Source organism: Folsomia candida, unplaced genomic scaffold (assembly GCF_002217175.1).
Source record: "Folsomia candida strain VU population unplaced genomic scaffold, ASM221717v1 Fcan01_Sc006, whole genome shotgun sequence".
In the NCBI taxonomy this organism is placed as follows: domain Eukaryota; kingdom Metazoa; phylum Arthropoda; class Collembola; order Entomobryomorpha; family Isotomidae; genus Folsomia; species Folsomia candida.
In genome coordinates, this window is record NW_019091198.1 from 4,642,417 (window position 1) to 4,668,317 (window position 25,901).

The 25,901-nt window shown below is 39.5% G+C and overlaps 3 protein-coding genes and 1 non-coding gene across 14 annotated transcripts in view; 2 read left to right on the plus strand and 2 right to left on the minus strand.

The window, feature by feature from the left end:
• The window catches only part of LOC110850632 (basic proline-rich protein), a 36,481-nt gene extending 29,598 nt beyond the window's left edge, over window positions 1–6,883 (plus strand). For 3 of the 7 annotated variants that reach the window (XM_022098098.2, XM_035852943.1, XM_035852944.1), the window contains exons 7-16: window positions 30–284; window positions 369–725; window positions 824–1,077; window positions 1,173–1,541; window positions 1,656–1,785; window positions 1,898–2,352; window positions 2,737–2,839; window positions 2,990–3,715; window positions 3,827–4,248; window positions 4,343–6,883. In XM_022098098.2, coding sequence (XP_021953790.1) covers window positions 30–284; window positions 369–725; window positions 824–1,077; window positions 1,173–1,541; window positions 1,656–1,785; window positions 1,898–2,352; window positions 2,737–2,839; window positions 2,990–3,715; window positions 3,827–4,248; window positions 4,343–4,349 — 3,078 coding nt within the window. In that variant the 3' untranslated portion in view covers window positions 4,350–6,883. The remainder of the gene's footprint in view (window positions 1–29; window positions 285–368; window positions 726–823; window positions 1,078–1,172; window positions 1,542–1,655; window positions 1,786–1,897; window positions 2,353–2,736; window positions 2,840–2,989; window positions 3,716–3,826; window positions 4,249–4,342) is intronic. The other 4 variants (XM_022098102.2, XM_035852945.1, XM_022098101.2 and 1 more) reach the window with 3 other exon arrangements.
• An 870-nt stretch (window positions 6,884–7,753) lies between these two features.
• LOC110851409 lies at window positions 7,754–13,653 on the plus strand. Of its 3 annotated transcripts, none has more exons than XM_035852947.1 (16): window positions 7,754–7,915; window positions 8,024–8,068; window positions 8,152–8,556; window positions 8,638–8,703; window positions 8,800–9,000; window positions 9,120–9,205; window positions 9,763–10,007; window positions 10,116–10,303; window positions 10,389–10,641; window positions 10,773–11,241; window positions 11,321–11,514; window positions 11,606–11,725; window positions 11,806–11,959; window positions 12,038–12,319; window positions 12,403–12,609; window positions 13,281–13,653. In XM_035852947.1, exons 2-16 carry the CDS (start codon window positions 8,058–8,060, stop codon window positions 13,448–13,450), a joined length of 3,051 nt encoding a protein of 1,016 aa, XP_035708840.1. In that variant the 5' UTR covers window positions 7,754–7,915; window positions 8,024–8,057; the 3' UTR covers window positions 13,451–13,653. The 3 variants fall into 3 exon arrangements, with proteins under 3 accessions (XP_035708840.1, XP_035708839.1, XP_021954870.1); XM_022099178.2 differs by having other exon boundaries at window positions 7,788–7,915; window positions 8,041–8,068; XM_035852946.1 differs by having other exon boundaries at window positions 7,775–8,068.
• LOC118436121 lies at window positions 7,909–8,006 on the minus strand. The gene has a single exon (XR_004835222.1). It is a non-coding gene; the product is annotated as a U2 spliceosomal RNA (small nuclear RNA).
• Window positions 13,654–13,808: 155 nt separating the features above from the next.
• The window catches only part of LOC110851408 (probable serine/threonine-protein kinase DDB_G0282963), a 59,475-nt gene continuing 47,382 nt past the window's right edge, over window positions 13,809–25,901 (minus strand). For all 3 annotated transcript variants that reach the window (XM_035852941.1, XM_035852942.1, XM_022099177.2), the window contains 4 exons: window positions 15,361–19,714; window positions 14,767–15,244; window positions 14,454–14,663; window positions 13,809–14,378 (listed from right to left, as the gene is read on the minus strand). In XM_035852941.1, coding sequence (XP_035708834.1) covers window positions 14,227–14,378; window positions 14,454–14,663; window positions 14,767–15,244; window positions 15,361–19,714 — 5,194 coding nt within the window. In that variant the 3' untranslated portion in view covers window positions 13,809–14,226. The remainder of the gene's footprint in view (window positions 14,379–14,453; window positions 14,664–14,766; window positions 15,245–15,360; window positions 19,715–25,901) is intronic.

Sequence of the window (25,901 nt, forward strand, 5' to 3'; positions counted from 1 at the left end):
TTAATGTATTGAACATGGTTTATTTGCAGAAACATCCGTTCAAAAACAATTTTGGGCGTCAATTTCAAAATTCCAATTGGCCTGGTCCAGCTCCACCTCCTTCGGGCGGGGTTGGTGGGAAAATGAAGGTTTCAAAAGGACAGCAGCAGCAACAACAGCAACAAATGTCCATGCCACCGAATATGGGACCAGGACCTCCTCCACCCAATATGCCTCCTGATTTCAATCAGATGCCCGGCCAGGGCGGCCCGCCTCCTGGTCCATGGAATACTCAAAATAGTTCGGTAAGTTTGACAGTAAAAGCACTATTTATGAAATCATATTTTCAAATTGATGTATGAGAGAATTAACAATTTACCTTGATTTAGAAGCCTCAGAATCAAGGCTACCCGAATTACTATGACGGCCCACCGTACGGAGGAGGACCAGGCAATATGGGACCTTGTGGCCAAGGCCCGGGTGGGGGTCCCCCTCCAGGATACTATAGTGGTCATCCGAACAATATGGGTCCTCATGGACCTATGCCCCCCGGAATTAAGGTTCCGGATGAGAATCTAACCCCACAGCAACGAATGCATAGAGAAGAGCAACTCGCAAAGATGAAAAGAATTCAACAATTACTGCTTCCAGAAAATGATCCTCATTCAAGTCATAACGTACCAGGTGGAGACCCAAATTTCCATCCAATGCCGCCTCATGAAAACTTAGACGTGTATAATATGCCGGTAAGCTTCGCTACTTGATTAATGAGATGGCTATTAAAAAGTCAAATTAAATTAATGTACGGTGTGTTTTACAACAATATTGTTTTTTACTGATGCAGGGAGAACCTCCTCCAGGTCATATGGACTACGGACCCGGCCCTGGTGGTGGTGGTAACAAACATCCCGGAAACGAATGGTCCTCTCCGCCAAGCGGGTTTTACATGGATGGTCCTCAACAAGGTCAAGGCCAGCCACCCGGACTTAAACCTCCTGGAATGGGTCCGCAGGGAAATGGCCGCCCTGGAAAAGGTGGTAGCATACCTAGTCCAGCCACACCTCTCACGCCAAGTAGTTCATGTGGTGGTCCTCCAAGGTTAGTGCTTTAAAAATGCATTGCTTTTTTATACAAATGAAGGTAATATATGCATGTTGAGGGTGTTAAATAACTGGATATTTTGAAAATTTCAGACCGTCGCCTCATTCGCCAATGTCAGGAGGTGATGCTATGTACCCTGGAGGAGGTGGTCATTCATTTTACCCCTCAGGTTACTACAGTCCTCAAGTGGGGCCTGGACAAGAACATTCGCCCTCCTCCGCCGTCCAACGAAAAGACTCTGAAAGTAGCAATAGTGAAGGGGGCAAAAGTCGGAAGGAAAAGTCTTCTTGTTCTATATCCCCCAACTCCTCAGCCCCTCCTTCCGTAAAAGAAGCCAATCTTATGCCCGTCCCTTCACCTCAACAAATACAATACCTCAATGTCTTTGAAGGCCAAGAGCTAACGATACAAAAGCAACCTAACGTCGGACTGACGGACCACAATAACGAACATTCTCCTGGGTATGTACAAACGTGTATATGTATTGTTTGCAATTATTTTATAATGTGTAGGATAAATAGAAATAAAAAAGTCTTGGTATATAATATGACAACGATATCTTATTTCATCTGCAGGATGTCTCAGGATATGAATCCCTCAACACCACTAGGCCAACAAAAACCTCCCACTCAACCTCCCACGCCCGTCCCTCTCGGCAGCAATCAAAAATCCTCTGATATGAATTCAGGAAACTCAAATGCAAAGGTAAATAATAGTCTTCTATTGAGATGGTACATATGTATGCGTATATCCTGGACATTTTTCTCCTACCAACCAACAACCATCTAACCTTTCTATATTTTCTTGAACTTTTCAGAATCGGCCTGGTAGCGTAGGACCCATAACTCCCAAAAATAATAATAACACGACACCCAATCCCAGCCCCAGGGGACTTGATAGCACATCTCAACCCGGAACTCCGCAAATGAATCTTGACGGAATGAGAAATCCTTCCAACTCAGCAGGGAATACTCCAAATAACAGCGGAATGAACAACTTTGGTCCTGGTGGACCTCCTCCCCCCGGAATGAATCCAAATGGAGGACCGCCCTCACAATGCAACATGATGAAACAAGGCCTACCTCCGATTGGAATGGATGGACCACCGGATGGCCCAGTTTTCGACAATGTTCCCCTCAATCCAAATCTCAGCGGACCCGGACCCGGACCCGGACCTGGAAAACCAGCATTCGATCCCATCTCTTCTATGGTACAAATGTCACAGCAGCTTACAGGCGGAAATGGCACGCCTCCTAATCCTTCAGGCAATAAGTAAGTGAATTACTCATGTGTCATGAATTACTCCATCCACATTTGTTTGGTGTCAAAGTCCAATATTAAACAGAAGAGGAGCACCGTTTTGTTTTTAATAGTTTATTATTATTTAGATTTATTATGCTCAGTAGTTCAGTTAAAGCGAATTATTTGTTTACTCTTTCCAATACCTCGAACTTGTTCCTCCTACATTTATATGTTTTAACCTGCAAACTCCTATTCAAGTTTTCGAGTCATCCTAAAAAGCACATTCTTAAAACATATCCTTAAAACACATCCCTGCAAAAATCTAAACAGCAAAAGGAATTTATCATCTGCTAAAATGAGGCTGATTATTGTGATGCCAAACTTTATCATTAATATTGACTTTTTTTGGTACAGTATGGGAAGCAGCAATGGCAACTACGGAATGCATCCTCCTCCCGGAAACACGCAATTGAATCATAACATGGTAAACTTTAACTCTTCCCTTCATAGCGTGCAGGTAAACTTATATCAACACATTATATAAAGAGCATATTATGTATGCTCTCAAGTTAATCTGGCTTTTACTGGCTACGTACATATGTAACGTGTGTATGTGTCACTGAATGACTCAAACTGCCATTAATCTGTACTCTATATATTATTTCAGAATGTGGACGGGGGAATTGCAATGGGAGGGCCACAGACTGTCAACAACACCTATGTCAATGCCACAATGACAATTCATCAAATGAATATTCAAAACATTCCTTCTTACATGAACCCCAACCCAAACATGGGTCCTATGAACAATCAAATGGGACATATGGGTCCGATGGGTCCTCAACAAATGAACCACATGCCTCCCATCGGCAGTGGTCCAATGGGTCCAATGCCAGGAGGTCCCAACAGCATGAATCAAGGTCCGAACAATATGGGCCCCGGCGGACCTGGAAATTCAATGGGTGGCCCCATGGGATGTGGACCTATGAGTATGCCTCCTCGTGGAATGGGTTATCCAAATCAAGGACCGCCGCCAAGAATGGGACCAGGACCAGGAGGACAGGGCCCTCCGGGTGGAATGGGAGGAGGTTCTATGCAAGGAGGACCCCCTGGGAGAGGAGCACCTTATAGAATGCCTCCAAACGGGCCTCCGAATGGGCCTCCTAGGCCTTTCGGTGGTACAAATATTCAAGTAAAGCCGAATGCCCCCAATACTATTCAATACCTTCCAGCAAGACCACCTCCTCCTCACAATCAAGGCCCTAGTGGCATGTGCTCACCGGGAATGGGGGGTCCCGGAAATGGACCTCCTGGAAGATCGGGTCCTAATCTCGAATTTCTCCAACGATACACCAATTCATCTCCTGGCCCTGTGGTCAACGTAAATATGGGGGTACGTACACATACACGATTATTATATATTGCATTTATTTGTTTTCACCTACTTTTCATGATACATATCAAACTTTATAACTTGTAATAATATTATCCTTTAAATTTACAGATGAATGTGAATGTTGGAATGGGGAATCGTCTGCAATATCCACCCGGACAAATGGGGAACAATGGCCCCATGGGAAATAATGGAGGCCCATGTGGTGGACCTATGAGAGGTCCTCCGCCAATGATGGACCAAGGCCATGGTGGTCCAATGGGTGGTCCTGGTCAGCAAATGCCCCCTCAAATGATGGGTGGTCCACCAAACGGTCCAGGAATGAAAGGAGGTCCACCTCAAGGATATCCTCAAGGTCACAATGGCCCCGGACCTGGTGGTCCAATCCCCTCACCTTCTGATCCTGCTTATTCCCAACAATTCCATCATTTCCAACAACAACTTTATGCCACGGGGTCAAACAATGGGCGAAATTCAATGCAGTCAAATATGCCCCCGAATCCTAATACTCCTCCAAACCAGCAATTCTTCAAGTAAGCAACATAAGTCTAACATGTACATACTTACCAATCACTATTTTTACAATTTGCGATGGAAGCTGACCTTTTTTTATATTGAACTCCACAGTTACTAACGAAATAGAAATCATCTTCTTTTGGACCTTGTTATCCGATCTCCTGAGCCAGCAGTAGCAGCCATTCCGAATATTTACACTGCAACAACAACCTTGCATTCTATAGAGCCAAGTCCATTTAATTTTGTTACAAGTTTTTCACAGCTAAAATAATTAGTTCAGCAGCACCTCAACTCAAATACCTTCAAATGTTATATCCCACAATTGACAGTTTTTTAGTTGCCATTTATAATGATAGACTTTCCAGATTCATGGTGTCATTTATAAACTGAAATACCAAAATATCTCTGCACTGGTTTCATCATCGTGCTCATTATTTCAGCCATTATTTTAATATCTTCCATTCCTTATGGTTTCCTGCTAAGCAGGCCCTCAAATTGTTGATTTAGCTGAATATGTATATTTATAAACATAGTCCCATTACTACCACAGCTCGAATATTCACACGTTATTCGGCATCACACTATATAATACCATCATCATTATTATGGGTCATTGTATTGGCAGCTTATTACTACTTGTCATAGTATTAACAGTATTTTGTTTTATGCATTTTGATTGCTAATTGCTATACCCACACAGATGTGGCCTAGTTGGACGATGGTTGAACCCCCACCAACCAGTAAAGCAGAAGTCACAGATAAAAAGCTCAAATGATATTTTGATTGACTTAATTCTCACCTACTTAATTACATGAAATATTACATATATTATTATTATCACACTATTACGTAGAATTTCCTACATACATACGAGAACCAAAATGAAATGGCTTTCATGCATTCATTCAATTCAATTCATTCATAGTGCATTTAAGTAAATACGAAAGGACGTCAAGACGAGAACAAACAAATGAATACTGCATGCATGCAACAGAATACGTACGCACCACACCCACACATTTTTTTAAACAACGTACTCAGCTATTATTATTATTATGATTATTAAAACTAGTTAAATGCAAACTTTGAAGAGCCAGTGATAATAAACTAAAACGTAAAATTTAGGGCGATTAAGGTTAAAGATTTTTTATTAGTTGGTAGGACCATCTCTTTCCTCCCCCCACTCATCACTCAACCACCCCAGAAATAACGAAGCATAGTTTTTTTCATAATATTTGACTTCATTCATTGTGTACAAAAACAATGTAAAATAGAAAAGATAACACTACTGACAAACAGCGTTAACAGTTTAAGTAAGACTATTCGAGTACATACATACATACATAATAACGATACATACAAATTGCGTTTTTATACTGATGACCTTTATCAGACTTGGCCCTCTTTTACCGGTGGTCTATTAATTTAGTAATAACTTGAATAAATACAACTCTCATTATCACAGTTAGTACTAATTACACAAGTGCGTGGTCAATCGTTAGGGTAAATTAGATACTATTTAACATAAGGATAGCTAGGTGGAGAATTATGCAAACCATTATTAATACGTATGGATAAGTGCATATGTGGGTAAATACAGTACAGCATACATACTAATAAACTCTACGGATAACAATAAATTAGCATTTACTCGTCTAAGCGAGAAAAGAAGCTGAGGGATTGTACATAAAACATGTGATCGATTTTCGGGCAGTTTTGACCCCTACCCCCGCTGGTGTGACCTATATCCCCAAGGATGCCTTGACCCCTACCCCCCTCAAGTCGATCACACGCTTTTTGCACAGTCCCTGATCAAATGATCAACGATAGTCGTATAGATCTATCCTGTACAAATTACATTTACGGCGATAGTTTTACATACTTTTTAGATAGCTATTACCTAATACACACGTGCATAGATGCTACAAAAAGCGACATAATAAAAGAATATTATACAGCCATAAATAGTTTGGTACTACTACACTAAATACTTAAAAAGTAAGTAATGGAGAGTGCACAATTTTTACTCCACAAGAAACTCTGCTCTGATGTGTATAATAAAAATGTGTAACGTTAGAATTTTATTAAATTCTGGAGAGAAACTTTAAAGAATAATATAGGAAATATTTATCACTTTAAGATGTAGAGTAGCTAATAATTAATTAATAAATACGCCACCACCGTCGCGTCGCCATGAATCTTACTTAAAGCTTTTATAGGAAACAAAGAGATGATGAATTTACTTAAGCAACGTTCTCCATAAGAAAAATACACACTTGACATTTTTTCTCTCATAAAATGTTGGTTCATTATTATTATTATTGTTACTATTATTATTCATGTAATAAGCATAAATCAGCAAGTATAGATTGGTAGGAAGATATAATAATGATACTAAATATGTATTGGTAAATTGTTACTTTTTTGATTATCAAAGCATTTATGGATGGATCATACATAATCTATAGATGCAACCAGTTAAATAATTATTATGATAGATAATTACATACATATATATTGTTATGAATTACAAATAAACTAAAGTAATATGTCTACTTAGATATGATACATATAGATTAGATTTACGAGTATTTAATAAACAGATCAATTGCTTGTGCCATGAGAAGTTACAAGATAAAACGGAAAACAATATCCTACCTTGTTCTGTGGGCTCCTTATTTTCGCATTTAGCAAATCATGTTCTTGCTGCATAAATTTGCAAGAAAATGAATCAAATGCATTGCAAATGCCTCCGGCATACATATTTGAAATTAGTTTACCTCCACCAGAAATTTTGAATCCATAAAATAAGCATCTCCTGAACGGGCGTTTTCAGCTTGTATAGGTTATAAGATTCATAACTATTTGTTCATCCAAATTCCAAAGGAATGCCAAACGTTATGATGACCTGTCTCAAATATCTGCACCCATGAGACTGATTTGAGACGAAGACTCTGAGTGTAGAAAATGCAAAGGAGGATTGAGCTTTTAGGGCCTCACTTTCTCGTGTGTTTAAACTGCAGTCAAAAATCAAGATCTGCTCAGATTTTGATAATTTTTACAATTCTGTGGTCCCAGATAGTTGCTCTGTCATATCCAATAGCAAACTTAATTTTTCTGAAATTTAACATCGATACAAAAAAATTCAAAAATATTGAACACTTCAATCGTTCACTTTTTGTATACATCATAGACTTATAACGTATCCAACAACCTGCTACCATCTCCTCCTTATTAGAGTCACGTCAACTTGCTGCTTGGAAGATGACTAATATATTGTACTGAGGCCATTTTAAACAACTACCATAATTGTCAATTCACTTCAATCAATTTGCAACAAATCGCAAACATTTCAGATTTCAAGCATAATTCGTAAATATTCGTACATGGAATTTGTGGCGTCAACATTCCTGGCTGGATCCATTGCTAATTTGCATGTCTGAATTTGAATGTCTGCTACTCTCAGGTTCCTCCATCACACACAAGCAGGGTTTTAACTTTGAGGCGGTGGACAGCACGAGTGTGGCTTGGCTCTCTTTTTCCTTCACTTGTGGCTGGCTGGTCTTATTCGTTCCCTCGCCGACAAAATCGGTCCGTCTTATCAAGCGAGGGACATCCCTTCCTTCACGCTTATCCTGGTCCTTGTGTTGCTGCCGGATTCTTATTCTCCTCCCTTGAAAGAGAGAAAGTTGAAATTAGTCAGTTCTACAATTTGTATTCTACTGATAAGAACAGATACTACACTTTGATCTTAGCCCAAAGGCAGAGAAGAGATAGTTCTATAATTTCAAGTTCTTGCTTCGGAGTAGAATTTCTTACCAGTAACATGGCGATGAGGTAAAGACATATTTCACGTAGCTTCATACAACGTCGCTGCTACGTCATGGTAGAAAAATCAATCTTGTTAATTTGGTCGACAGCGGTAGAGGAAGGGGCAAGGGACTGATTCCAGTACACACATCCTCCGATGACTCTGATGATGATGAACAACGTCCAACCATTACTTTGGAAAAAAAGCAAGGTCAACAACATAAGGAGGACAATGAAAGTCCAGCACTTGAAGAGTGGTTGAATCGCAAGCCAGAGGATGATATTCCGGACTTTATCAGGGAGTCATTAAGATTCAGAGATTTGACTATCATTACAAAGGATGAGTTTCTTCCGACGATGGGAATGGGCCGTGGAAGGGGTCGAACATTTCGGTCTACCTACGCAGATGGGGATGGTCCTGGTTCTTCTGGTCTTTCTCAAGCTGAATCAGATTCTTCCAGAAATAGTATATTTGGAGCTAAGCAGAAACAAGTTACGAAACTATCTCATAAAACGTAAGTATTCTTTATTATTCATTAAATTTAAATCTTATATTTTTGTAAGATACCTGATGAGAACCATTTTTTGGTTTGCAGCATTGTCAGTGACAAGAGGTTCCAGTCGTGTATGGAAAAGCATGAGCTGAAGTCGTCCTGGGACTCGTAAGTACTTCTTGTCGTTTGTATCTTTCTGCAACTTAAACAAAAGCATTTTAAACTTCTTGTTACTAAACTTATGCAATGATTGATTGATTGTAGGGAGATTACCAAGAGGGCCAGGGTTGTTACGATGACTGATCGTGATTTCTGCCTTAGTATAAAAACTGCTGGCAAGGGCGCCGACAATGAATGTGATCACTTAATCATTAACACAAATTGTGCTTGCATTCCGGACAGAGACTTTGGAGTGTGTGTTCGCTGTTTACTAGTCTTCTGTAACCACGCTTGTTTAAAAACTGAGTAAGAAAACATATCGAAATAGATTTTATACCTCTTAACCATTAATCTGTTTAAACTATTTCTTAGTTGCCCTTCTGTTAGTCAATTTCTAATTTAATTGTTTGATTTCCAATGTTTAGATTAGAAAAAGGGAGTGGACGGGTTGGCTTGTCGTCGAAAGATGTTCTTAAAGAAGGATTCGGAATCTCTAAGCAGAAAGGAGAAGGTATTCAATGATTGCTTTCCTATGGCCAAATGCTATTTACTTTTTTATTTACTGCCACTGCGAATTTCCTTTCATACTGTATGTTTTTACAAATCGATGAAATATTTAGCAATATTTAGCATATTTTGTGTACTTATAATATTACTAACTTTAGGCATATAACTTATTTATAATTGAAATTTGTCGATTATGATCACAATTACTAATTTCCAGGTTATTTGACAATAATGTGCTGGTAGCACCAGTGTATGTAAAAACAGCTTTGTATTAAAAATAGTATTCTTACGTACTACCGTTGTAATTTGCTTGATTCAGAATGGATAAAACTAAAGATTTACATTACTTGATGTCTATACCCAGTTGCAAAACTTGAAATTTCTATGTATCGCATATCACATATGTGACCGCATATATGTCTACTTTGATGTGGTTTCATATCGTGGCTAGTCCTTCATTCATATATTTCAATTTCATTGACATACTGATCAAAAGAAAAAATGTACATATATTTACTTGAAATACGGAATGTTTCATTCGAATTTTTTTATCTATTTGAGATGGACGTACGAAAAAAGTCAGGAAAGCCCCAGGGACATCAATACCAACACCCGTACCAGTACCACCCACGAATGAGACCAAAGACTCTGATTCATTTGTTGCTGCTCCTCCTAAGAGGGATATACTTGAGGATAAGCTGGAAATTGACAGCCAAGTCAGCCAAGTTATTGATTCTGATTCACCAGTACCTACCGGCCCAGCAGCATCTTTAGATTGCAAATTTAATGTTGGGGATAAAATTAGAGTAAGTTAAATGATAATCCGATGTCAGAATGAATTCGACGAATAGAATACAATTACGGTTCGTTAACGGGATTATGACTTAATAAAATTTATTGTTTCTTGTATCTAGGTAAAAGTTTGCCCCAGACCAACCTCTTATCAACATTTTTCAGTTATTGAAGACAATAAAATTCACGAGGTTGAGAACATCGAAAGCTTAATGGAAAGACTAGCATCATTTGGAATAGCAATGTTTAATTTGAGAAACTTTCCTTTGCTGACACTTTGCTGTGTTCGGCACCCAGTGACCACAAAATAGTAAGTCATCTATTAATTTCATAATTCATCCTTACTTACTGACATACTCAGATTTGATTAGAAATGTTTCTTGTGTAAAAATTAGTGCTCGTGGTAATATCAAGGCAATTGAAGAAAATGGCAGGATAAAGGTCCTCTTAATTGACAGTGGGGAAACATACCTCTTTCGGAGCACGGAGTTGCTTGAACTGCCAGATGTGGCAATGTCGGAACCTCCTCTAGCATATCCCTGTGCTCTGCCAATCATCCCAATTGGTGTTACTGAAGAAAACGCTGCCATTATGAACAGATTTCGTCGGATAAATAAATACATCTTAGAAGCAAGTATTTTGGCAATTGTAAGTCTGACTCGATTCCGTTAAGGCATCTGTCCTTCTTCATATGCAGCAATGTTGCCTATTTCCAAGTTTAATAAGCTAAGTATGTCCTAATAATACTATTACCCTAGTAATTTTGTTATATATTACAGGACGAAGAGGGATGTCATGTTGTTGATCTCTTTATGGAAAGTGAGAATGTTACCTTCTGTGAAGCGCTTTTGAAGATAAACGAAGCACAGTTCGATTGTAGTGATGAACTGCAATTGACTATTACTAATCAGTTTGCTTCAAGAGTAAAACCCCTGTTGCCGTCATTTGATTACATTTCGAGAGAACCAAAAGCTTTAATCCATAGGATGTCATCACTTGGACTTGAACCCGACAGTTCTGATACATTAGAAACCTTGATTCCATCGCCATTAACCATTGCTGAGGAAGATTTTAAGCATAGCTATAATCGATTAATTGCACTACCCACTGTCTACGAATTGAAGGATAAAGTTTGTAAATTCAATCGTTTTCTCGGGATGAATAACTTTTCTGTGATTGAAGTGGGTGCTGAAGTGCACATCGGTAACCTTAAAGAGGCCATCAAGGACTGGATATCAACAGGGTCAGGTGAGTTAGTTTTTGCGATTCATTCCTACATATTTCAAAAATTTACTAGATTGACTATGAAATATTTCTCTTTGAATAGAATCCATCAAATATTCGATAGAAGAAACCCTTCGCATAAACCAAGTTGTTCTTTGTCCATTGGGGGCGGGATACGTCAGAGGCGTAATAAAATTAGTTAAGGATAATATGGTTGAAGTACGCTTGTTAGAATATGGGACCAAATCCCTATACTCCATTAGTCAATTAATAAGACCAGACGATAAAATATTAAAGGTGCGTACACTGTTACATATCCTTCTACATATATTGCAGCAATTAATTTTTTAAATTATTTTGTCATTTGAATTACTTTTAATCACTGCAGATACCATTGTTCGTTTACTTTGTTAAACTGGCAGAAGTTCAGGATGATATTCCAATCCTTGTTGAACAATTTAGAAAACTAAGATCTCTGGTCAATGATACAGCCAGAATAACTGAAGTGGTATGACTTTATTAGTAATGAAAAAATGCACCTGAGTTCTCATTGTATAAGTAATATATTAATTGCTTGCTATCTATCAGATCCATGATCCAAACTCCAAAACAATTTTACCAAGAGTAAAAATGATTAATGAAAGTGGGGAAAGTTTAGCTTGCCTCCTGAATCAACTAGCTGTGTGGAGGTGGCGACAACTCTATCGAGGGCAGTATATACATATGGATGAGATCGTTTCAGGTATTTCCAGTATTTATGAACTTAATCTAAATATTTTAGAGCCAGGATTAATAAAAACCAAATTTATTCTATTTTTAGCTGATGCATTTCCATCGAGAGATGACTATTTAAAAAAATGCCTACTTGGTGACTTATTGAAACGAGCCGTGTTGGATGTCACAATTCAGTACTACAGCGTACCTGATCACGGAACGTCTATCGTTGTTTATTGTCTTCCTCACGATCATATATTGAATTACCATAGTAGAACGCTTCAATACCAAATGCAACTCCTCTTCTATAGAACTAAGCCTCCATGTATGTCTAAAGAAGAGTTTGTCAGTTACCCACACATGCTATCAGTGAGACCTGAACTTGAACGTAAGATTTAGCGCTTTGGAAATGGTAAAAATTAAGTAGTTTCACTACAACACTATGACATTCTGCTTACCTTTGTGTTTCAGGGGAGAAGCGTGAGCTTTCGGAACAATCTTCCCGTCTGTGTACCCCTTTATGTACCTGGCACAGGGTTTTTCATGATTCAGAGTCTGAAAATATCGTCTGCTTCGATTGTTTTTGGCGCACCGCAGACTATAAGGAACTTCGAATTTGCAAACTTCCTGTCGATTTCTACAATGCATGCCCAGCGGGATTGATGGTCGAAATTTCCGGTATGTGTAAAATTCCTCACTTACATTAATTTTTAACCCGAGTCAGGGCTTGTATGTAGTAGAATCTCGTTGGTCTGTTTTTCTGTCTGATACGCGACAACCCTCTTTAAACTTTCCGATTGATAAGTTTTCACATGTTCGTATGTAGTAAGACTGAAATGGGAAATCAATTTCAAAGAAATTAAGAAAAATTGAGAAAAATCGGTCAAGTGGTTGAGAATCGGTGCAGGGTATTTTTAATGTTCACAGAAGTCTGAAATTTGGGACATTAGTTATATTTGCGTACGAAACTACAATAAAACAACCAAATTATTGATAAGACCCAAGGAACCCAGAAGAGTGACCCCAATTGTTTTTTCGATCGTCAGCAAGTTGAAATTTGACATGAGGATCAAGCTGATAACTGCACTCGACGGAACTGTACCTCAAAAAGTAGTGCTTTGCAGTCATCAGGCTAGGTCCATAAATTATGTAACCGCGTTACATGATAATGGAACGCCTTGGGAGACGTTCGTAAAATTTATAAACTGAGTTTTATTCAATTTTAAATTGGATCGTTATGCTTATTGAGTCCTACTGAAGTGTGTAATGGAAGCAAAAACCCTAGCTCGGGCCTTTTGAACATTCCACCTTACAGGTTGTTTCATGTTCTTTTAATTAACTATTTACAGTGTCCGATGACCCGCTGGAAAAGAAGGAACTTCGTAAATTTGCTCAGGAGCATTTTCCTAGAGGCTCTACTACAAAGATTATTATGAGTTCGAAGAAACCATACTCTTTTGAGAGAAAAATTCCCCTGTATCGCGCAGTTATGCATGGGCAAACGCTAAATAGTAATTGACGCAATTCGCTCACTGAGCTCATAATATTTTATTTTTATAAAGTACCTCGTCTGAATGTTTTATTTGCATTTGTTTTGTGTTTGTATGTTTAGATTTAAGTTTATCTGATTTTAATTTAAACTTTTTTTATACTGACGGTAAAAGATTTTGACTCAATGGAAACAAAATAAACGCGTGTTATATACGCACGTTACGTTTTAAATTTCGCATGTGTACTTCATGAATTTTAATATTTTCCCCACAGTGATTGATATTTTTAGATTTCAGTTTCATCCTCAAATAACGTTAAGCGATGTTAAAATTTTGTTTGAAAAATGTGTAAAGTCTAGTGAAAAAATAAGCGTTTACGAGAAGTTATTTGTGATTGAATTTTACTTTTATTTCTCAACGTCTCGATTCATTTTAAGTACGTACATACATAATTATAATTAGCTTATTGTTATTTTGTAATATTATTATTATTATGTTATGTAATTACTGATAGATACATTTGCTAATACCTGTTCCCGTAAATCGGTACGTGGGTGGTTTATATTTATTTTTTTACATGATATAGTGGCCTAGTTAATTGCATCATCGGGTTTTAATAACAATTTGCAACAGAACACACTGTAAGAAAGTTTAAGCTAACGCGTATACTCGTGGCTGGTTTATGTCGATAATCGGTAGCGAAATTATTTCATAGTATTATTAAGTCGATCATATGTAAAAGTAAGCATTCACGGGATGATGATTGGGAATATTTTAAATTAATATTTAAGTAATAACAGCATTTTTAGTGTTTGCGACTTCTTCTGAATAGACGACTAAAGAACCCACGCTTCTTCCCTTGCTCGGAGGGACCAGTTTCGCGACTGGTAATTGACTGTACTTCATCATCCCTGTATTCTGGGAGTTCTTTAATAACTTGTCCAGCTGGTTGTTTATCTGCAACAGAACATAATTAAATGCATTATACTGTACTTAAATTTGTCATTTAAAAAAATTAGAGATCGGTAATACTTCGTCTAAATTTGCTGAACATGTTGCGAAACGTGCTCGATCTTCGCTGACCACCAGACGTCGGGGGTCTACAGTTCAACGGCAGAGTGGAAGACTGACCACGTGAATTGAAGCTCTTTTGAAACCGTTCCTTGGTCATTGCATCCATTAAATTTTCTTGCGATCTACTCGCGTATCCTCGTACACCGGGATTATTGACGGTCAGCAAGTCTAAAAGGGGGAAAATATTGGGCAATTTGATAAAAAATGTACAAGTTTCACAATACAATTTTTAATTAATATTTTCTTAAGCAGATCTAAATTGAGTGCATACCTTCATCAAACGGACGGTCATACATGGCCCAAATGTTTCTCTTGTCGTGGATAAATTGAGACACTTGTATCTGGTCGTCTGGATTAGAGAATTTTTTGCTGTTGTTGATTCTTTCAGCCAAAATGTCGAGAGCCGCTTTCCCATCTCGTACATTGGAATTGTGGAGATTGTGTAGATTTCCGTTGGTGTTGATAAAACCAGGTTGGAGATTCTTGTGTTGAGGTATTGTCGAAACAACCACGGGAGCAATTGGGATTGGTGGTGGAGAAAGCAAGTGGGGTGGAGGTGTTGGGATAAACTCTGGAGGCTGCTCTTCTGCGGAATCCTCTTCTTCGTCGGATTCCTCCACGTCCAAAATTTTTTCTTCTCCAACAAGACTAGAATCCCGAATTGCAGAGTTGTTACTGCTGCCACAACCTCCTCCTCCGCTGCCGGTTGATTTTGGGATTGAATTCATCAGGGGTTGCACCGTTCCTTTCTGCAATTCCCAGAATTCAAGCATGAAATGAGAAAAGTTTTAAAGAAAATATGGATGCGATTTAAATATCCGTAGTTTCAACAATAAATATGGTTTCAAAATTAAAGAAGACTTACCTGAAGGAAATCCTTGTCGATTGGTGGAGCATCACTGCAAACCTTGATGTCCGTTTTGTTCATTTCGTCAACTTTCTGTTCCTCATCTTTTTTGTCATTAAAATGATCTAAGCTTTCACCATGGTTTGGCTTCAGGTGAGAAATTTCCACTACTTCTCCCTTCGAGGAGTTCTTATCATCACATTCATTACGACCACCAGCGACTACATGCTGAACATGTGCGTCCACATCCAGATCACCATCTTCACTTTCACCTCGACCCAGGAAACTTTGATTGTCGGAGAGGAAAGTAGAAACAACGGCCTCGAGTTGGAGAGCCACCCTTGCTCTCTCTTCCCGATCTTCGGGAAGATTTTCAACTGCGGGCTGGTCATCATTATCACAGCAGAGAGTCGCCTCTTCCTTTTTCACCGCTACTGCTGGCACAGACGACGACTTTCTCTTTTCTTGTTGGGGAGACTGACTTGACGGTTGCTGCGTTGCATTACGCTGATGGTGCTCAAGTGGTAGTTGTTCCAGGACAGCTTGTTGAGACTTGTCCGCAATTAGTTGGGAGTTAGTACTACTGTCAATGTCCGTAGGGGGGTAATTGTTAAGGACCATTTGAGTCCGTTTGATTTCTTGTCTCAGAGCCGTGTCCATGATTTCAGAGACAAAGTCATTGACATCGGTTAAACTGAGGGGTTGAAGAGAGTCGAGAGGTTCGGGGTCTGTGGAGCTGAGAATGTCAAAATCTGAAGAAAAATCGTCTTCGTCGTTATCGGTCTCATCGTCTCTTGGTCTCTTTAATTGGTTCGCATTTAATTCGTCGTGTCCGGTTCTAGAAATAGGAGAAGGAATGAGGAAGGTGGAGGTACGGTTAAACACGCTCGTCGAATTGACAGAGCCGCCTGTATTAACAGTAGTAGCATTTGTGGGGGGCTGCGTTGGTGGGATGTCAGTAGCGTCGTGGTTATTATTAAGGGCCACTACCGTCACCAAGTCGCTCGTGCTTTTGCGTTTGTTAGCGTTATTAACGTTAGATGAAAAGTGCCTTGGACCGCCAGTGTTAATGGATTTAGTGTGTCGAAGTTGAGGTAAGTTGCTGTTGACTATGACTTGTGGGGCTGTTGTGTTATTAGTAAACCCTTCGCCTCCCCGGTTGCTGTTGTTGTTAGTCTCGGCTGTAGTACTTTTACTCTCAATAATCTGAACATTCGAAGAAGAAGGTGTTGCAGTAGCAGATTGGTTTACTTTTGCGGCTGAACTTTTTATCGGACTAACTGCAACTTTGGCACCCATTGGGAGCGAGGAGGACTTATTGTTGGTAATAGGCGAATTTACCTCTGAGCACCCTTCATCAGTCAATGAGACGAAGAAGGAGCATGGCTTTCTCTTGGGCAGTTTCACTGGAGTGTCCGGACTGCTGCTTTTTCCTCCTCCTTTGTTCGGCTTGGTTCCATTGATCATTTTGGGGATTCGGGAAACTTGACCTCTGACCATGGGTGTCACCGCCGTGTTCACAGTGATTTGTTGGCGATAGTATGGTCGGTGGTTTGGAGTAGAATTGGTGGAATGCAGATTACCTGCGTTGTGATAACCACCACCGTCACCATGATAGAGGTAAGGTGAGACAGAGGATGACTTTCCTCGGGCTTTCTTATGATGAAAATTGGCCAAGTCTTCTTCTCTGTCACCTTCGAGCGAGTCGTCCGAGAAATAATCGGTCTTCTTCTCCGACATCTGTCTTCGGGCCTTGGACCCACATCCAGCAGATGACTTGAGTGATGGATTATGATGATTCGGCTGTCGACGTGAGGGTTCTCTGTCATAATCCACAATTTCCAGTTCAATCTCCTTCTCTTCGGAGCAAGAATCTGAATCAGGGGATGAACTGTCCTCGTCCTCGTCTTCCTCAGGCAAATGGACCGAGAGCCTCTTGAGCTCGTCAGGTGAAAACGTTTCGTTTTCAATGAACTCTTCTGGCCATAAGAGTGGTGCTTCATTTCTGTTAATCATGCTCAAATAGCCGTCATCCACTTCAAGCACTCCATTCGTAAGAACAACGGTAGTGGTTGGTTTAGCTGTGATATGTTTAACTTGGTGACACGCACCGACAGGGGTGGACGAAGCCTTCTTTCCAATTCCAGGGTGACCACGTTGCTGTTGTTGTTGTCCAGCACCTCTCTGACTATGCAGTTGCTGCTTGGTTTGCGGCGTTGCTTTCACCATCATCGAGACAGACGAGCCTCCTTCACTACCACATTTCTCGGAATGGATAATAGTCACATTGTTGTTGGTGTTATTGTTGTTATTGTTCAGCGTGAGACTATTATTGTTCACAGAGTGGGTGGGACTGCCCGTTGTGATGGATGAATTAGTGGTGACCACAACCCCACTGCTGCTGGACAAGTTATCCTTTCTGTAGTAATTGGGATCTCCGCCGGAAGAGCTGGAACTACTTCGACTAATGCTGCTTGCACTTCCAGTACTGTTATTTTTCGAACTTGGATTCATCATCATCATTCGCATCATGTGCCCATTATTATGGTTCTGAGTAGCAGTTGCAGTTGGGGTGGTGGAAGTCGTCGTCGTGGGACTGCTGCCATTGTTCAAATTATTATTTTTCAGCCTGCTATTTTTCACAGAGTGCTTCATCTCATTCGTAGTCTCGTGAAAGATCCCAGCTTTTGACACGTCGACGACTACTTCATCTCCAGTCCGAGTAATCTCACATTGCAAAGGAGAAAATGGAGAAGATGGTTCAGTCTGGTTCGTGCCAGCGACGGGTTTGGGATTAGGTTTCGGGATCTTTCCAGGTGGTGGTGGATATTTCACGGGAGAAAGTCCGTCCTCCTTTGGAATCTGCTGTCTCACTCGAGGTTTGGGCATGGGTGCGTTGACCAGTTGTGGATCTGCTCCCGGTGAAGTGGAATTATTATTAAAGCTGTTGAAAGTAAAGCTGTTGGACGAGCTGGAACTTGCTCTCTCGAACGAGTCTACTGCTGCTGCTCCTTTATGCTGTTGCCCCTTGTTGGATGAAATGATTTCAGCAATTTCTTCATAAATTTTCTGTTTGTCATCCATTTTTGTTGAATTCCTTCCATTGTTGTTGTGCTGATGGTGGTGTCTGGAATTAGGGTGCAGGTCCTCAGAGGCAGAGGAGTGACCACCAATCGAACGAGCTTCGCTGTCAGACTCATTGTTTAGCTTTCCCTCGGACTTTTCACCCATCGAGTTATCATCGAGAAAACACGTATTTCGAGTTTTTCTCAGTGACCGTGGCAAATTCTTTTCAGAGGGGAAATTCCAGAGCTCTTTGGTAAGTTGAGTTGAAGGGGAGGAGGCAAGACAACCCATAGCAGAAGTAGCAGCACCACTTGAGGAGGAAGATTTGGAAAGTCTTCCGCTTCCACCAGACGAACTGAATGGTTTTTCATGATGGTTGTGATCGTTATTGGCATTGTAAAGACCAGCAGCAGCAGCAGCATTGGTCCTGGTCACATCATGCGTCGTCTCATCGTTGTAATCAACTTCAGGTTCTTGAGGTGGGAACAAGTGGCGGTGGTGGTGACCACCAGCATCAGGCTCTGAGGATGTGTACATACCAAGAGAAAGCTGTGGTCTGGATTTCCCAACGGAAGAGTAAATTGGTTCTTGTTGAACGTGTTTTCGACTAGAAGAAGAAGAGCCCACGGAAGACTTGTTGTCAGAAGAACAGGAGGGAATGCGGGGAAGAAGAAGAATTTCTTGACTGCTCATCGTTCCCTTGCTGTACGTTCCACCGCATACACCACCACCGTTACTACTGCTCCCGGATTTTGAGACTTTCAAATTTGGACTAGTGTCACTGCAAGTTTGTGGCACAACTGACGGCCTGCCCGGTAATTTAGATGACAGGGATGAGGGAGTTGATGTGGAACTCGACGAGGGGGAAATGACTTTCTCCTTAGAAATGGGCTGCATTTGGATTGACGATACTCCCGTTCCTTCTGATTTTGAAGACTGCTTGCTACTGCTTGCTTTGGAGGCTTTCGCCGAGGAGAAAACTGGGATCTGAATAAGATGACTCTGACGACTAGGAGGAGACGACTTACTGTTGCTGCTGCTACTGTTGCTTTCAGAAACAGGCTGATTGAGGACTTTATGAGGAGTAGCGTGATTGGCCTTCTCATTTTTCAAGACTAGCTGATCTTCGCCAGAGAAATATTTTGTTGTTTCTCCTGAACTTGATGGCACGATTTGACTTTGACTTGGCGTTCCGGGAGCACTATTGTTACTACAATCATCTTCGTAAATGTATGACAGAGATGGGTCATCAAATTCAGCAATGACTTCATCCAGTGCTGATATGCAGCTCATGATGTCTTCACTTCTGAAAAGGCATAAATAAAATAAACTGTTAGCCACTCAGTTGGAAATGTGCTTCACTCTTTTATTAAGGCTTAAACCATAAGTTGATAATGCTATTTAAACTTTATGTCATCATCATCATGTCGAGTACACCCTTGTATTCTCAACTTTAGATTCCGTATAATCCTAAAAGTGTTTCATAAAATAACTTTATTTAAACGCTGCACATATTTTACAATGGTCCCCATCCGTTCGTGCATTGCGGTGATTATGTACACGGCATTTTCATTTTATCCAGTCTCACATCGAATAATCCGCATTCGTCTCATGAATATTAAGCCATCATTCATCCATTCGGCTCATTCATTCATCTCAATGTTGCATATTATAGAATTGGGCTGCATTATTCATTCAACCGAGTAAAGAGCGAAGTCAGCCAACAAACGTCTCTGCGTGGTGTCTCATACAGTCACACATTTATTACAAGAGCATCAGATCAAACATCACCAACAGTCAGCCTGCATCTCATTTTGTTGTGTCCGCACTTCATTGGAAATACAAAACAACAACAGCTTTAATAATTTCACCCTCGTCCCTTCTCTAAAACTGTATCAAATCAAGGCAGGGTCCCAGTCGACCCCAAATTTGAACTAACTACTTACTTAACTAGATCTAAATGAATTCGTTGCAGACAGCAGAATTCTATTCCTCTCGGAGAGAAGGAACCAGACTAAAAATAAATCTTAGTGTAAAATATTTTACTTAAATAGCACACATTTGCATTACATTTCAACCGCAAAATTTTGGCAGCATATGACACACATTATTAAATATTATTATTATTGTTCACTCCGTCCACGGTTTCCCTTTATCCTTTTGTTGGCAGATGGTATTAATTTTTCTGAATGTGTAATAAGCCACAGGCTAACGAACGCACATGTCCACGCGCATTCATCCAAGTAATGTGACACGTCCAAACTAATTATATTATTTTTCACTCGCCGTTCTTCTATATGAGAAACAAAGGACAAACTCGCCCGTTGGGAAATTTTGGGTGATGTTGAAAATATAGATGATGTGGAGTGAAGAAGATGTTATTGTTGTTGGATGTGATATCATGTTATTTCCATTCTGGCTTTTTTTCAGTCCCATAACTTTCCCTTTCTCTCTCTCTCTCGCGTTCTGTGGCCCCTCCGCTGCCTTCCACGCCGTCCGTCCCTTTCCTCATCCTGTTGTCTCCTTAATGTGATGCCGTCAAGTAACGGGAGCCTTATTATGCATTTCTCAAGGGACAAGGGTTGCAGTTGAACGAACGGGAGGACCAGGACAAACATTAGATTAGACGGGAGACAGGCGACTGATGGGAACTGACTGGGCTGACAAGGCGCAGGAGACAGAGAGAGAAATAGCGAAATAATCTAATTCTAGGTTTTAAAAAGAAAATTCGGAAAGAGATGCTGAATGGTCGTGGTGGTGATGTTGAGTTTCTTGTTCCTTCATTATTTTATTTCTCGTACACAGAGAAAGCTGAAAATTCGAGTCTGACGTACAAATTCTGTCATTTCTACAAGTCAGATTTCACCAAAATTCACAATATCTGCCTTGTCACTGTGGTATCACATGTGGACAAAGGCATTACATTTATATGTAATAAAATAAAAATATGTAAAGGCCAAAAGAATGGATAAAAAAACAAATGCTTGAAAAACTGGGCTAGGCGACACAATGAAATAAATATTTACTGACTATGCACACTCCGTGAAATTCTCCATAAAAGATGAGCAACCCAGATATTTAACATCGTGTCACAATTTATTCCAAACATGCAGATTTGCCTCGTAATAATCAAGGCGTGGCAGGGATTTGAAATGCTTAATGCAATCAGTAATAATTATTAAGGTGGTTAAGTCACATGCATAGTTCCCTTCCGGGTATATGTACAAATACTTATACGCACACACACGTTCTAGATTTGGTAAGAAGTAATATATGCAATTTATTTCATGTAGACTCAAAGAAAGTGATTTATATTTCTTATTGCTCATTGTTACATGCTCGTGTGATCGGGTATCTCATGTCGGCTGATTTTACTTGCCCAAGTCCACCTCGATGATAATCATGAACGTCGAATGGCCAAGCCAAGAAAGAACAATGAATAATTGTCTTCTTATTTCGAATTTTGTAATCCACTGATCTGAATAAAAAATATATTACTCGCACTGTCACGGTGTCAGCGGAACTGTGCAGAAGCAACAGCAAAATAATGCAGCTCTCGTGTTGCTGTCAAGATATTGTTAGGAGCTTATTAACATCCCGATGAAAAAAACATGGTTAGTGGGTTGACAAAACTCGTAACCGCAAAAGATGCTACTTTTATTATTGTAACGAAATAAAAAATATTCGTGACGTTCTCATTAGCACTGACCAGCCGTTCGAACTCAATTGCAAATACAAATTGGAATGCATTGTTTGTTATGTTTTGCTATATACGCATAAGGAAAGGGAGGAAGGCAAATGTTGAATTTGCATACCTCGTACAAATCAAATTTAATAGATTGTCATCAATCTTGAGGAGAGAGGTTTGTCTTCTAATCTTAAAAAATCCGGCCAGTCAATTGATTAATGACCATCACCAGATTTATTTATTGGATCTGTTCCAGTCACGCAATCCTTGGTTCCATTGTATTAATTTTATTAGCTACATTGAACCAAAACGATTAGTTTACTTCTTCCCGAGTCAAGTGCTGCTATCAAGGTTTTAGTTAAAAGATGGCTCGATTCAACGATGCAGAAAAGAAGAAGGAATGGTGTTCGCATTTTAGGTATTTGGCAACAAATGATTCAATTAAACAACCTCGACATTTGTGTTCACAATCCATTTTACAATTTCAAATTCAATCTTTTAGTTCGTGGAATTTTTATCAGATCAAGTTTAGCTCTACTTTTTTTCAGAGTGAACAAAAAATCTTGAATTTCAAATTTTGGAGACGGCACCACCACCATGCACCCCGCATTGCGACAAGTTGTCATTCGTCGCCTGCCAGCTTTGCCAACTGAGCGACTGCCTATGCATGCACACGAATGTTTCTGCATAAAAATTGACTTACTTTCCTTTCAAATATTTCCTAACTGTCGTCGTCTTTTGGTATGTTTTTTGTTTGCTGATTTTTTTAGATTGACCATCTAAAATTTTTATTGGGGTCCAAAGCGATAGTAAAGCTGGGAAAAGCTTGAAGGATTTTTGCCAACTTGATTCGAGTCGTAAAATAAAGTTTGCAAGGAAATGTGTTGTGAGCGACACATAATAAATTTTACATTACATTTTCTTCTTTTTCATCACAAATTCAGCAAGTCCAAAATGCAACCTCTCTCTCATCTTTTTCTTTTACGTAAGTAGAATGCCAGTTGATCTGCTCTCTTGCCTGGCTTTTTTTCGGACGATGACATCAAGTGCCACTTCACGTCGCCATACATCCACCGCACTTGCACCATACGCACGTAGTGCTCAATTGAATTTCTTGAAAATGTCACAATATGATATGAGGGCAGAGCCATTCTATAGTTTCCATATGGTCACCAGAGCGGATGGTGGACAAGAGTGAAGAGCAAATCTTTGGTATTTGCCAATCCCCAATTTGACACGGTCTGTATAGACGCAAATGTCCATACATGCATGCGATGCGATAAGGGATTCGATTTCAATTTGAGCTGTAAATTCTGAGTCAAGATGCTTAAAGGTTTATTCTCTCTCTTGTCAAACTGTGAACTTGGAGTTGAAAAATGTATGATTTCACTGGTGCCAAAAACGTGATCCTTGATCCGGAGAAAACCTTACAAATACTTTTATCAATCTCGTGCCACCTTAACAGCATGATTTGAGCTTTTCAATTTCGCATCTCTACTGAATATATGGCTTTCTGTAAAGCTTGCAGGACATTGAGACGTATATTATATGTCCATATCCATGATATACTTGAGATGTAGCAGTATCAACGTCCTCGTAAACCTGACACAGCAAGAATGACCAAGTTGTTGTTGTTCGATTTGAGAGGTACATATGCGGCGTATGTGGTATATATGTTTCGTCTTTTGTGATGGGTTCCACATGCTGGGTTTTACATATATGATGAGTTGACATTTTACAATATTGTATCAAAAACATCTTTTTGGCCAGGCATATCTTTTTCGTGTCAAGGCATGTCATCACCATCCTCCGCCAAAAAATACTCCCAACAAATGTCATCATCCACATATCGAAGAAGAGCATCGCCGCACAATACATCCGTACAAATATATGTAGCTCGACTCTATGTTTATATATATTCTCCGTACATATGCTTTTTTCACAAAATAACAAGTTGCTTATCAATTACAAATTCAATTTTAACCGAAAAGGTAGATTGTGATCAGTAATTAGAGTTTGATCGACACTCTGATTTGTGGATAAAAATGAATACATGCTTCAAAGATGGCTATCTTTATAATTATTCATTGAATGTGTGTTCGTCTCCAAGATTTTTCTCCATCACGGAAACACTTTTCCCACAAGCGGCTTCGATATTTATAACCCAGCGCTGTTTTTGGTAAGTGAAAGTGTGAATGCATACATACATACTAAAAGGCTGTATTTATATAGTAGTCGAGAGCTACGTGGGTTGGCTCACCATTTGGAATGATGGCCTATAAATTGCACTTTGCCATGAAGGAGAGCTAAAAAATGGCTTTTTAGAAATCTCCACCGAACGACCAATGACAAATTCGAGGAAGATTAACCAACCACACCTCATGCCCTCAATGTTTACCAACAAAAAGCCTCCTCTCGCCGAACTGTGTAGAGGATGAGCATAAATTTATACCAACCCGAATTTATCGTGTTGTGATAGCTCCATAAACCTAATACTAGGTAAACATGTAAATAATTGGGAGCAGATTGCAAAAAAGAGGAAGAAATTGCCAAGAAACTCGGTTAAATATATTGAGTCATTTGTTCAAGACAGATTTTGCTAGAGACGGATTTTGCTATATGCATATAGAGGACAATTGGCAATCAGCCTACCCGTCGGCTACGACGACGAGGTGTCGAACTGCCCATAGGTAACATTCAAAGTTCCAAACGACCTTGCTCCAAACATCGATCGAAATGTAAAACATTCTGAAATTGAGCAGACATCTCGTTGACAAGGTTTATTCAACACTGGATTGAAATTCTTTGAATTTGTAAAACGTAAAACGGTAGGGTAAAATGCATACAAAATTTTGCATAGGTTGCACATGTATGATTATCATGTTTAAAAAACTGCTTTAAAAACTGCATCTTCTTTTTCTACCCACGCAAAAAGAACAATTTTAGACTTTGAAATATAATTTTTTCTTGGTCTGATCTAGTCGAAACTGTGTCAATCCAAAGCTACCGACTTTCTTGGGGGCGGTACCAATAATAAATAAATACGATAACGCTGTACTGCGCCACTATAAGAAACACCTCGACTGAGTGCTTTTTCTTTCTTTGTTGACTTTAATTCCATATTCACTTCAGTGACCACTTATTAGCTGAATTGAAACGACCGAATCATTAGTTGTCACTGTGTCATGCTCTGCGGCGAGGCTAATCTACGTACGCGTATGATTGTAAACATTGCCATATACGAAATGTGGGTCTCTCTGAGATGAATATGTATGCATCATGTGTATGCACTCCTCATGGACGGATTATAGAGTCGACGTAAAGGGAGATTTTACTGTTATTCCATTTCAAGTAGTCTCATTCTAAAGATGCAAAAGTAAAGATTTGGCGTCGAGATTTGCGAATCGCACATCTTTTTACGTCTCTTCGTGTACATCGAAATTAAGCACGAACCAAGCTGTTCTTTAGAACAGTTCATGCTCCATCGTTTCAAGGCAACTAATTGAAATGTGACTTTCCTTTGTAAATAGATAAAAACTGAAATCGATTGAATTAATGGTGTACAGAGTATTAAAAAATGAGTATCATAAGGCCAACAACACGAAACAACTCCCATGTACATAAAATTGTGTCACAGCAGCATACAGGATAGCACAAATGTGCACATCATCCTTTTTTATGCGTGTTATTTCAGCATGATGGGTTTAGCAAGAGAATGTTCAAATTTTCTCATTTCTTGTTTTCATTATTAGCATGGCGTGTTTCAAGTGTAATAAATCAGAATCGCCTTCTTCCCAAAAAAGGA

What these genes read in the sequence shown, in the direction of transcription:
- LOC110851409 (XM_035852947.1), top strand. An exon ending in ACGAAACTATCTCATAAAAC is followed by an intron (nt 8,557 to 8,637) that starts GTAAGTATTCTT and finishes TTTGGTTTGCAG; the next exon opens with CATTGTCAGTGACAAGAGGT. An exon ending in CAGACGATAAAATATTAAAG is followed by an intron (nt 11,515 to 11,605) that starts GTGCGTACACTG and finishes TAATCACTGCAG; the next exon opens with ATACCATTGTTCGTTTACTT.